The sequence below is a fragment of the Diplodia corticola genome, assembly GCF_001883845.1.
Source record: "Diplodia corticola strain CBS 112549 chromosome Unknown scaffold44, whole genome shotgun sequence".
Classification (NCBI taxonomy): domain Eukaryota; kingdom Fungi; phylum Ascomycota; class Dothideomycetes; order Botryosphaeriales; family Botryosphaeriaceae; genus Diplodia; species Diplodia corticola.
The window spans coordinates 162,512-175,328 of NW_017971523.1; the positions used below are offsets into that span (position 1 = coordinate 162,512).

Consider the following 12,817-nt stretch of genomic DNA (forward strand, 5'->3'; position numbering starts at 1 on the left):
GGCTGCAGCGAAGCGCGGTGCAACAACACCAGCGGGGGAGGCGACGTGACGATGATGACGATGATGATGATCGCCGCGACGAAAATGCGGAGGCTTCGGGGGTGTTCTTTCTTTGTTCGCCCGGCCCGTGCGACCCCTGAAGCAGGGCCAGTAGGGCCAACACCACACGCTCACGCCGGCCTGCGCGCCGGAACTGCTTCCAGAAAACGGCGCGCCTCTTCCAGCTGCGCCATCGGCGCCGCCGCGTCCTCCGCACACCAACTCTGTCGCTCCTTATACACTTTTCTTTCCTTCTCCGTTTTTCCTCCGTTGCGCCTGCCGCGCCCCGCCCCGAAGCCGCACCTGCCGCCGCTCTTACGTTTCCTTTTCGCGTCGTTCCACCCCTCCTGCCAAGTCAGAGCCACATTCCGCCAGCGCAGTCGCCCAAAACAACAACAGCAATTGGAGGGAAGGCACGCCTGCTGTCGGCACAAGTGGGGTCTGAGATGCTGTGCGCCTGTTCACACCGCATTCAGCTACCCACATCCACCTGGTATGAGCTGTACCGCGGAACGGACCATGTCCCGGGATGGCGCACTCACCGCTCCATCAGACAGTTATGAACCCTGCCTTCCGGCTCGTCCCCGCCGCCTCGCCCTTTAGCAAATCCGGATCCCTCAGAGCCAGCTTCAGCAAGCCGAGCCGGTCCGACGACATGCTGTCGCTGCGCCAGGTTGTCGGCTCGACCATTAGCTCCGCCCTCGCCTTCGACAGCCTCCCCCACGAGCGCCGAGTCGCCTTTACCGCCGGTGCTGCCGCCGTGGTAGCCACCATCGACGAGGATCACCACGTCACCCAGCGATTCTTCCGCGCCCACCCCACCACCCAGGCCGTCCACACGGCCTCCTCCGCCTACGGCACCCCAGCATCTGATGCTCGCAGTCGCGGGGCCGTCTCTTCGCGCGATGCCGGTGTAGGCGCCTCTTTATATGGTTCACCGGCGGCAGATTGGGCTGATTCGCCAGGTGGAAAGTCATCGTCGACGAAAGAGCGCATAAAGGCCGCCACATGTGTAGCTTTCAGTGCCGATGGGAAGTACATCGCCGTTGGAGAGGTGAGGTCTGCCGGAATCAAGGGGCCCTGCCCGGATGCTAACCCCTGGCCTAGACGGGATACAAGCCTAGGATCTTGATCTTCTCCACCGCCCCAGATGCCCCGCCCGAGACGCCCATCGCCACCATATCCGAGCACAAGTTCGGCGTCCGCTCCGTCTCGTTCAGTCCTGACTCTAGGTATTTGGCCAGTTTGGGCGCTGCAAATGATGGCTTCCTGTACATCTGGAGCTTGAACCCCCGCACTGGTGCGGCAACTCTTCATGCAAGCAACAGATGCACAAACCACATCAACAAGGTCGCATGGCTTGGAAACAGCCTCGTCCTGGTGGGCACCCGACACGCCAAAGTCTGGCGCATTGACGAGGCAGAGCAGCATGTTCAAAGCAAGACGAAACATCGCGAAGAGAACATCACTCTTCCTGGAAGGAATTGCATCTTGGGCTCTCTAGTTGAACAGAATTTCAGCTCCATCGTGGCCGTCTCTGACACAAAGGCACTTGTGTCGACGGAGAAAGGGGATATCTGCCTCCTTGATGACTCGGACCGCGCCCAACGGTTGTTCAAAGTAGCTTCCGCGGACTTTGGAATCTCAGCGCTGGCAGCTGATTCCAACGGCATCCTGCACATTGCCGGTATCCATGGCGACATGGCGACCATGGAGATCAGCAAGTTGCTCGATACCGCACCGCCCCCTTCGCCAACTTCGCGAGACGAGTCGCCTCCTGGATCGCCCCCGCGATCGCCAACGAGCCCTAAGTTCCATAACGAGGCACCCTTCATCATCGCCATGGCACCCATCGGCGATCTCCTGGTGACGGTGGACTCCAGGAAAGCTATTCGTCTTCTGGAAGTTGGGACGGATGGTGACACATCCACCAACAAAGTTGTCCAACAGCTGCCCGCTCAGGGTGGTGCTGTGTTGGGCGTCCACTCCCTTCCCCTTTCTAATTCTTTCGATGCGTCTTTCGTCACCTGGTCCGCAGATGGCCTCATCAAATTCTGGGCTTCGGATGGGACTGAAAAAGGTGACATCAAGGTGCACTTGGCTCAGCTTGATAATAGCGATGAGGTCAATGAGCTCAGAACCATTGAACCTTCTCCTCATGTCGGCTTCGTTGCCACCGGAGACAGATACGGCGTGCTGAGGTATGTTTCCTTACTTGCCCAATTTATCAGCTCATCCTAACCCAAAATCAGTATCATCGACGCCAAGACCGGCAAGTGCACCTTCAGCTTGAAGGCTCACGGAAGCGAGATCACAGATATTGAGATCCACGAGGGTGACACCCCGTTGATCGTCACCTCTGCACGGGATCGGACGGTTCAAGTCTTCCAAAAGAGTGGCGAGGCTTGGGATCTTCTGCAGACTCTGGATGAGCATGCGAGCGCCGTCACTGGCGTCCTTTTCTCCAAGGACGGAACACACCTTCTTTCTTGCTCTACGGATCGTACGGTCGTCGTCCGAGACTTCATGACTAGGGAGGAGGATGGAGCTATCTTGAAAGCCTTCATTATTGCTCGTACCATTACTCTGAAGACCTCACCCGTCTCCATGGCCTTTGATGCGGACAATGACAACGTCCTTGTTGTTTCAACCACAGACCGCCAAGTTCAGAAGTACGATATCACTTCTGGCCAGCTCGCTGGCACCTTCAAGTCGGCGGATACAGACGGTGGTGAAGCCGTCGTTCTCTCTGATCTGGTACACTTTACCAACTCGAGGGGACAGGGCGTTATCGCCGGCGTTTCCAGCACCGACAAATCTGTCCGAATCTATGAGGAGAACGGCAATCTCCTTGGTCGTGACTGGGGCCATACCGAAGGTGTCACGGACATCGCATTGATCTCCCTCAACAGTGGGGAAGGTGATGCCGACCAGAAGGGCTTGGTGACGGTTGCGGTCGATGGCACCATCTTCATCTGGAACCTGGACTTCAAGCCTCCCCTTTCTCGTTCGTCATCCTATGACACTACGAAGAACATGGACTTGGCGGGCGTTTCGACACCGAGCAAGGATCTGCTCTCAAGCCGGCCACCTATCAGGCGTGTGCTGTCTCAGTCCGAGCTCGCCAAGTATCAGCGTTCTGGTGACGATGAGGCAAGCACCCCCACGGGCAGCAGATCTCCGACGGGCTCACTGCGCAAGAAGTCGTCCAAGCTGTCGCTTCACGGGGGCTCCACACCGAAGTTGGATCCTTCCCCAGTGTCCAAGGAAAACCACGCACCGAACGGTTCAAGCAACCGGAGGCATGCCCGCAACAACCGATCGCCTTCGCCGCCAAGCCCGACTTTGAAGCACGCTCACGCTGCGACAGGCAGCCCCAAGACGGCGCACCACAGCCCGAAGGGCTCGCATCATACGCTGCGCAGACCCTCGTTCGGGTCCTCTCGCTCCAAAACTCGCAGCAATCAGAACTTGCGCGATTCGTCGAGTTTGGCCGCAGCTGCCAGCGACCTGAGCAAGAGTTTGAGGCTGTTCAGGAAGAAGCTTGGAACTAGTCAAGATAAGTTGCCCGCGGAGGCACAGAAGGAGCTGGAGCGCGAACTGCGCATCACGTCGACTTCTCTTGGGGACAAGGGGAAGGATGTCAGGCACTCTTCGTCTGAAAGCAGGGCTGAAGCGAAGAGCGAGTCGAAGAGCGAAGCGAAGAGCGATGCAATTGACGAGGCGTCGGTGGCGAGGCTGCTGGATCAGTACTCGGAGCGGCTGTTTCAGCTTCTGGATCGCAGTATCGATAAGAGCGTGCAGAAGCACGTGAGGCAGCTGAGCCAGGGATCCATTCCCGGCAGAAGGGACAGCGATGACGTCGATGCGGCGGCGGCCGAAGATACCGAATGAGGAAGTGTTGGGTGCCGAGGATGAACCAAAAATGGCAATCGGATGAACGGGGCCTTCGGAACGGGGTCTGGGGGATGGAGCTCGGGGAACTCTGGGGGATATTGGAGCAAACTCAAACTACTACCGGCCCTCCATTCGTGGAGCGGGCATTTTTCTAGCGTTGGCGTTGGACTGGGCGCAGGGACCTGGGGCAGCACATGACTCTCTCCGGGGGTTTGGTATCACCTACGGACACGGGCTGTCGAGGGAAAGCAGAGAGGATATTTGGCATTGTTATTTGCGTCTTGGGATGATCAAAAGACGCGGATTCAGGGCTGGGTCGACTTTATTGGGCATTCCTTTCTGCATATACCCGTCGCTTGTAGCATACTTTCGCTTGTAGACATTATCATTCGGCGTCTTCCTTTTTAGCTCTGCTCCGGTCCTGCCCACGTGTCCGGGTCCTGCCGATTTTGACTACTTTCAGCCACGGGCTACTGGCGCGGCGGAGATGCACGTGAACACGTGAAGACCAATTGTAGGCTCCGCTTTAAGGTTGCTCCCGTCGTCCGAAGCCGAGCGAGCGAGCGGGATGCTTCTGCTTATCAAGACCGACACTGTTGGCTGAACTTCCGCCTTGGGCAGGTGGAGCAGGTATCCAGATACGGGTGTGGAATTATTAGAAATATGGACGTAGAATTAGAAATAATGCAAACATGTCCAGATGGACGCTTCGACTACCTGCGAAAGTAAGGTGACATCTCTAATGACACGGCGAGGTCAGTCCTCTTTGCAACCGGCAGTGCCGACGTCGGGTAAGCAACAACGCGCACACGCTCACACGACGTCGCGCGTTGGTGGGAGCGGAGCGGAGGCTTGCAAGGCTTCTGCGGCAATCGTGCAGCTTACCCCGGCCCCGTCAGACGAGAGCAAGCTTTGCCGCACGCATCTCCCAACAATATTCGTTGCGACTCTCACAACAACACAGCCCGATGTGACACGAACGACGCCCTATGCAAGTGAAGGTACCTGTAAGTCGCTGTTCCTGGCGACGGTCATACTCTGTGGGTGTTGCAGCCGCCCCTTGATTTGCGCCTTAACCAGGGAATTGATCTCTGTGTATCCATCGGTCGGTCCTCGTGGCTCCTCCCACCGCGACCGAGTCAAGCCACACTCACACCAGGCGAGTGGGGATTTTGGTTTGCCTCAATGCTGAGGTGGTACGTTGGTGCTACGCGGAGGGAGGGGGCGGTTTATCACAACGGTAACCGCTCTGTGCCGCGGGGCAGATCATGTACGATAGCAGAAGCTGGGCTCCGAGTCGCGGCACGCAGCAGGGGTGTGGAGCGCAGGTGCCGTACGGATTATGTTGCGGTGCAAGTTGCGCTTTCTGTGGCCGCCGGCTGAATTGCGCGTCGGTTGGAGGCCGATGAGCGCGCGTTCATTCAAAATGTTGTGCGCTGAATTAGGAGCTCCGAGGCGTGTGGATCAGCGGCACGGTTGAGAGCGAGCTAAAATGCAGGGTGCCTGCAGGAGCGTGGGGTCCATGTGCGGTTGTGCCGGCGGGCAGCGCCATCACCGGCCTGATGATTGACTGACCGCGGTCCCAACCGCAGGCACGCACGCAGGGCAGCATCTGCGGCTCCGGCCCCGGGCGCTCGGCCGCGAACTTGGGCCGAGGGGAGGGCCTGCTGGCAGCGTGGCCACGGCCAGCACCACTGGCGGCGCATGCGAAATAAGCATCCGGCAATTTAAGCGCGTGCAGGCAGTGGGTAGCTGCGGCCGTGCCCTTGGGCCGGAGCTGCGACAGCGGCGGAGCGCAGCAGGCCGGACGGAGCAGAGGAATCGCATGGCTCGCCGCAACCCGAGGAAATGGGCTGGGAGCCGAGACCGCCTGCGCTGTGCCGCGCCGGCCCTGGTGACGTCTGGGGCAGGCGATTGGCACGCCTTCACGTCGCGGGCTAAGGGAACGCCCATCCTCCCAAGCTTTCCCCCGCACTTCACCACTTGCAATCCGAACCCTAGGCCTGCTCATTCGCTGCGCCGGGGCGAGCTGAGCCCGGTGCTGCCTGATGTATAAGGGCTCCGGTTCCCCAGATTCTGCACTGCGCAAGAGATCTCCGTCTGTCTTGAGTCCGCGCCGCAGCACCAGTCTTGCGCCAGCCCACCTGCACCTCTCCAACCCACCCTGTCCGCGCTCCTCTTACCCGAATCGCAGCGCGTGTCCACCGTCGTGCCACGGCGCCTCATTTAAACCCGCCGCTTGCCCCATTGATCCTGTCCCAAAGCTTCCTCCTCAGCCCGCCCAAATCCTTCTGCACCCGCCTACATAAGCCGGCGCGACCCCACCACCCTCGTCCCCCCCCCTCACTCGACCAGTCCTCCGCCGCCCACCCACGCTCCCTCTTCGCCGAGACACCGCACCCAGCTACTAGACCGCGCCAGCGCCGGCGCCAGCCTAGTCCTCATACCACTTTCCCGCCTCCCCACCCCCCAGCTCAGCGCCATGTCCGACGGCCCTGTCAAGCCCGTCGTGGCCGAGGCCCACGAGGTCGACACTTTCCACATCCCAGAGGCCTTCCACAAGTGAGTAGCCCACCTCCCGCGCGCCCACACGCAGCGCCGAAACCGCCATGCCCCTGCCAGAGGCCGAGTTTCGGCCAATGGCGGGGCAGCGATTTGACCTCGCGCTCGGCCCCTCCCAACGTCTTTGACACATTTTCCCCCGTCGGAGCGCGAGCTCACGCGACGCGGTTCCGGCCATGACGCGCTGCTAACGGCCGAGCCAGGAAGCACCCGAGCAAACCTCACCTCGACGGCCTTGACCACTACAAGCAGCTGTACAAGGAGTCGATCGAGAAGCCGCACAAGTTCTGGGGAGAGCGGGCGCGCGAGCTTCTGACCTGGGACCGCGACTTCCAAACCGTCCACTCCGGCAGCTTCGCCAACGGCGACAACGCCTGGTTCCTCGAGGGCCGCCTCAATGCCTCGTACAACTGCGTTGACCGCCATGCCATTGCGACTCCCGACAAGCCTGCCATCATCTACGAGGCCGATGAGTACAATGAGGGCCGCACCATCACCTACAGCGAGCTGCTGCGCGAGGTCTCGAAGCTGGCCTACGTGCTGAAGCAGATGGGCGTCAAGAAGGGTGACACTGTTGCGCTATACCTGCCCATGATTCCCGAGGCTCTCATCTCCTTCCTCGCCTGCTCGCGTATCGGTGCCGTCCACTCGGTCATCTTTGCCGGCTTCTCCTCCGACTCGCTGCGCGACCGCATCGTCGACGCCAAGTCCAAAGTCATCATCACCACAGACGAGGGCAGGCGCGGCGGCAAGGTTATTGGCACCAAGAAGATCGTGGACGAGGCGCTGAGGCAGTGCCCCGACGTCTCGCACTGCTTGGTGTACAAGCGCACCGGCTCCGAAGTGCCGTGGACCCAGGGCCGCGACTACTGGTGGCACGAGGAGGTCGAGAAGTACCCGTGCTACATTGCACCCGAGCCCATGGCTTCGGAGGACCCGCTCTTCCTGCTCTACACCAGTGGTTCCACTGGAAAGCCCAAGGGTGTCATGCACACCACCGCAGGCTACCTGCTCGGCGCTGCGATGACGGGCAAGTACGTCTTCGACATCCACCCCAGTGACGTCTTCTTCTGCGGTGGCGACGTTGGTTGGATTACCGGTCACACCTATGTGGTATACGCGCCGTTGCTGCTCGGTGTCGCGACGGTTGTCTTCGAGGGTACCCCTGCTTACCCCGACTTCTCCCGCTACTGGGATGTTGTTGAGAAGTACGGCGTTACGCAGTTCTACGTTGCGCCCACCGCGCTGAGATTGCTGAAGCGCGCCGGTGACCACCACGTGAAGCACCAGATGAAGAACCTGAGAGTGCTGGGCTCCGTCGGTGAGCCTATCGCGGCCGAGGTGTGGAAGTGGTACTTCGAGGTCGTCGGTAAGGAAGAGTCGCACATCGTCGACACGTACTGGCAGACCGAGACCGGTTCCCACGTCATTACTCCTCTGGGAGGCATCACTCCCACCAAGCCTGGTAGCGCCTCGCTCCCCTTCTTCGGTATCGAGCCCGCTATTATCGACCCTGTGTCCGGCGAGGAGATCCACGGTAATGATGTCGAGGGTGTTCTGGCATTCAAGCAACCTTGGCCCAGTATGGCAAGGACCGTGTGGGGTGCACACAAGCGCTACCGGGACACTTACCTCAACGTATACAAGGGCTACTACTTCACGGGCGACGGTGCGGGCCGTGACCACGAGGGTTACTACTGGATCCGTGGCCGTGTTGATGATGTCGTGAACGTTTCGGGTCACCGTCTGTCAACTGCCGAGATCGAGGCTGCCCTCATTGAGCACCGTAAGTATCATCGTGGCCAATGAAAGTTTTGATGCTAACCTTGCCACAGATGCCGTTGCCGAGGCCGCTGTCGTTGGTATTCACGACGAGCTCACCGGCCAGGCAGTGAACGCCTTCGTCGCGCTGAAGGAGGGCAACGACGCGAGCGACCAGACGAAGAAGGACCTCATCCTACAGGTCCGGAAATCGATTGGCCCATTCGCTGCGCCCAAGGCTGTCTTCGTGGTGCCAGATCTCCCCAAGACGCGATCGGGCAAGATCATGCGCCGTATCTTGCGGAAGATCCTGGCCGGCGAGGAGGACCAGCTTGGCGACACTTCAACGGTAAGTCTACCTGCAAGCCAAGCTCGTTGTACGCGTGGCTCCGGATGACTCGGCTCTTTTACTAATGCTTGGCATGCAGCTATCGGACCCGTCAATTGTTGACAAGATCATCGACACGGTGCACCAGAACAAGAAGAAATGAACGATTCTCAACTTCACGACCTGACGGATACAGTAATATCGCAAGTGGCAGAGGATTTTAGATAACGCAGTCGGGGGGCTTCCCAAGCGGCTGTGCAAGCGGCGCACGCCGTGTTTCTGTTTTATGAGTGGCGTTGAGGAAGCAAGGTCGACACAAAGGGGGGTGTCCCGTTCCCGGGTTTGGACGGCCATCATGTGCAGTTTCCCCCATGTCTGGGCGATAATAGTTCCATTATTCAGCGGCACATCGTGCCGCGTCGTCACATGAGCAAGGAGAGGGTGTGTCGAGATCAGCTAGCTACGAATTCAAAGCGAAGAAGCGAAAGGGCATTCTGAATCAAAGGGGGTGTCGTATTTGTGTGATTTGAGGCGAAATGGGTCTGGCTGGAACGCAGGCGTCGCAGCGCCGGCCTAAGCGCGGACGGCTGTAAGCGCTGGTCGCGGCGGCCACGAAAAACCTGGGCGCTGACGATGTCCTCACCACGCGCCGTCAGATCTGGATGGCGCGAACGTGCGGGGAAGGCGGTTAGGAACGTGGATTCGATGGGAGCGAATGGCACAGCCCGGGCGCGGGCAGCGGAAAGCCGGTGTTAAAGATAGCCGTCGCCGGCCCAACGAGACAAATGTCGGGGGCTGGCGGGAATCGGCGCGGAGCCTGCGACCTTGGGCAACGCCAAGCCGACTTGGCCTGTTGCACTGCCTTCTCTTCGCCGTCATCCACAGCTCCAGCCGCTCGCCTCGCAACACCTCGTGTTGTCTTATACGCCCTCACCCTTACGGCCTTGCATTTCGCTCGCTCTCTTTGACAACTCACTGCATTCACCGCGCATCTTCCTTCGCTCGCTCTGCGATTCAGTCGCTCGCTGTGATCGCCGCTTTCGGCCGTTCTGAACCCCACGGCCATGCGCCTCTTCCGCTCCGCCGCCGCGGCGGTTGCGTCGTGCGCTTGGACGGCAGTCGTCGTCATCCCCACCCTCTTCGACTCTGTCCACGCAAGCTCGGTGGCTCGAAACCCACTCACGGCCCTCGAGGTCCTCCGCAACCCCACGATCCATACATACAATAACCGCGTTACCGCCCTGTCGGAATTCGACCTCAGCTTCGACCTTTTCAACGACCAACGCGTGCGCCTCGCGCTGGAGCCCAACCATGACATTATCGCAGAAGGCGCGACAATTGAATATCTCGGCGCCGACGGCGAGGTCACCCGCCGCGAAACCATCGACCGGCTAGACCACAAGGTCTACAAGGGCCGCGCCTGGGTCAGGAGAGGCGACTCCAAATGGGTGGACAAGGGTTGGGCTCGCCTCACCGTCCACCGCGATGGCAAGCACCCTGTCTTCGAGGGTGTGTTCAGCGTGGATCACGACCACCATCACGTGCATACCGCTTCCAACTATCGCGCGACCAAGCACCTTCTGGATCCGGACCTGGAGCATGCCGACGACGAGTACATGGTGGTATGGAGGGACTCGGACATTTCGGAAACGGCCTACGACCACGAACGCCAGGAGCTGCGCCGCGACCTGGGCTCGGAATTAGCGTGCCACTCGGATAGACTGGAGTTCAACATGAACATGGATCACCCTGTTTACGGCCAGATGCTGAAGCGCGAGGAGGGCTTCTGGAACACCCCGATCAGCTCGCTTTTCTCCAAGCGGCAGCTCGACTCCACGCCTGGTTCTGGAAACTCCGCGGGTGTCAATTTAGCGTCTACCATCGGATCGACGGCTGGCTGTCCCACTGCACGCAAGGTCGCCCTGGTTGGCGTCGCCACCGATTGCACATACACCCAGGACTTCAATTCCACGGAATCCGCTAGGGCCAACGTGATCAACGTCATGAACTCCGCTTCTGATCTTTACGAATCAACGTTCAACATTACTTTGGGCCTTCAGAACTTGACTGTGAGCGAAGCTAGCTGCCCTGGAACTCCTCCGTCGAGTACCCCTTGGAACCAGGATTGCTCCGACAGCGTCACTATTCAGGACCGCTTGAACTTGTTCTCCGAATGGAGAGGTGCAAGGCAGGACACCAATTCTCACTGGACCCTCTTGACCAATTGCCCCACGGGGCAGGCCGTTGGCCTTGCTTGGCTTGGACAGGCGTGTGTGCAGGGGTCCATGAGTGAGAACTCGACCAGCGGCAGCGAGACTGTTGCGGGTGCCAACGTGGTTGCGCGGACACCCACTGAATGGCAGGTCATTGCTCACGAGACTGGTCACACTTTTGGTGCCGTGCATGACTGCACCTCCTCGACTTGTTCCGACAGTAGCACCGTCAGCTCTCAGCAATGTTGTCCGCTCAGCTCCAGCACCTGCGATGCCGGTGAGCAATTCATCATGAACCCGTCTACTGCCCAAGGCATCACCAAGTTTTCGGCGTGCTCCATCGGAAACATCTGCAGCGCCATGGGCCGCAACAGCGTCAAGTCCACCTGCCTGACAAATAACAAGGGCGTGACGACCATTTCTGGCCAGCAATGTGGTAACGGCATCGTTGAAGAAGGCGAAGATTGCGATTGCGGCGGCACGGACGGCTGTGGAGATAATCCGTGCTGCAATCCCACCACTTGCAAGTTCCAGAACAGCGCCGTCTGTGACGATTCCAACGAAGATTGCTGCAAAGATTGCCAGTTTGCATCGTCGAGCACTGTGTGCCGCGACTCGACCGGTGATTGCGACCCCGAGGAGAAATGTACAGGCGACTCGCCGTACTGTCCGGCGGACACGCATTCGGACGACGGAACCGGCTGTGGCGATGGATTGAAATGCGCCAGCGGGCAATGTACCAGCAGAAACCAACAATGTCAGTCGGCACTGGGAGCGTACACGCAGGGATCCAACGACACGTACGCCTGCGACAGCAACACGTGTGTCATCAGCTGTTCCAGTCCGGAGTTTCCCAACGGGGTCTGCTACAGCTTGCAGCAGAATTTCCTGGACGGCACGGAGTGCGGCGGTGGTGGACATTGCAGCAATGTAAGTCATTTGCCAGGTTTCTTGGCCCATTTGTTTCTAACCAACTCGCTTGCAGGGTCGTTGCTCCGGGTCCGATGTCGGCAAGGAGATTGGCAACTGGATCAGCCGCAACAAGGGCATCGTCATTGGCGTTTGCGTCGGCGTTGGGGTCCTGCTCCTCCTCTCGATATTCGGATGCATTTCTCGCAGCTGTCGCCGGCGCCGCATGCGGGCTCGCGCCAAAGCCGCCGCCGCAGCCGCTCCCTGGCCTGGCGCCCACGTCGGCAGGGCCCCGCCCCCTCGCGTGCCTCCGCCGTGGGCTCCTGGCCCGCGGGGCATGGGCATGAATCCGAACGAGAGTCAACAACCCTTCATGGCGGCGCATCCCCCCCAAGGTGGCGCCTGGTACGGTCCTCCGCCTCCGGCGTACAGTGGCCCTCCACCTGTCAGGTACGCGTGAGGAAGAGCACTGTGTATTTCGCAAAGACGTTGCTGCTTGTTTCTTTTTTGCGTAGATAAAGCTCTTGGGGTAATTTCTACATCATGTCCCGTTACGAATTTCTTTGACTACACTATTACCTGCATAGCCTCTGCTACCCTGTCATCAACTTGTTGCCGGAGTTTGGTCTCTTCTGGGTTGCATTTTCATTGGGTCCGGAAAAACCACCGTCGTGCTGGCTCCGGAAAGACCGGGTAAGAAGACTTTGTTCCCGTCCGTCTTTTTTTCCTTCTTTTACAAGAGCACATACTAGTGCGTTGTTGGAAAAGCTTGGCTTGTTGGTCATTTGGAAGTATTTGGGGGATCTCTTGTTTTCGTTCTGGGCATGGCGTCGCAGTTATTTTGGAACTGTGAGGGTTCGTCGTGGGCGAAAAGGGGGGCTCGTGCGGATGTATTGTTTATACAGCTGTTGAGATTAATACCTACTCACAAGAAGGTCGCGAATATGGATTTTGCTACTTGTCGGGCTTAACAATTTGCAGTCCAATACTGGTGATGCAGCTGCTGATTGGTGTACAGGAAGTCATCCCGTTGGTGAAACCTAGATTGACAACAATAATAATGTGAGGGGAACCTGGGCCCTTGCCGGATGATATGGCCGGTTCGGGA

The 12,817-nt window shown here is 59.1% G+C and overlaps 3 protein-coding genes across 3 annotated transcripts; all 3 read left to right on the plus strand.

Annotated features, from left to right (window-relative positions):
* Nucleotides 1–598: 598 nt before the first annotated feature.
* BKCO1_4400056 (wd repeat protein) lies at nucleotides 599–3,933 on the plus strand (the record flags this gene model as incomplete). Its single annotated transcript, XM_020276113.1, has 3 exons — nucleotides 599–1,093; nucleotides 1,147–2,240; nucleotides 2,292–3,933. The coding sequence occupies 3 exons, from the start codon at nucleotides 599–601 to the stop codon at nucleotides 3,931–3,933; spliced, it is 3,231 nt and encodes a 1,076-aa protein (XP_020128103.1).
* A 2,485-nt stretch (nucleotides 3,934–6,418) lies between these two features.
* Nucleotides 6,419–8,750, plus strand: BKCO1_4400057 (acetyl-coenzyme a synthetase; the record flags this gene model as incomplete). Its single annotated transcript, XM_020276114.1, has 4 exons — nucleotides 6,419–6,498; nucleotides 6,702–8,284; nucleotides 8,334–8,608; nucleotides 8,688–8,750. The coding sequence occupies 4 exons, from the start codon at nucleotides 6,419–6,421 to the stop codon at nucleotides 8,748–8,750; spliced, it is 2,001 nt and encodes a 666-aa protein (XP_020128104.1).
* A 901-nt stretch (nucleotides 8,751–9,651) lies between these two features.
* On the plus strand, nucleotides 9,652–12,169 carry BKCO1_4400058 (adam protease adm-b; the record flags this gene model as incomplete). The annotated part of the gene is made up of 2 exons (XM_020276115.1): nucleotides 9,652–11,730; nucleotides 11,786–12,169. 2 exons carry the CDS (start codon nucleotides 9,652–9,654, stop codon nucleotides 12,167–12,169), a joined length of 2,463 nt encoding a protein of 820 aa, XP_020128109.1.
* Nucleotides 12,170–12,817: the final 648 nt, after the last annotated feature.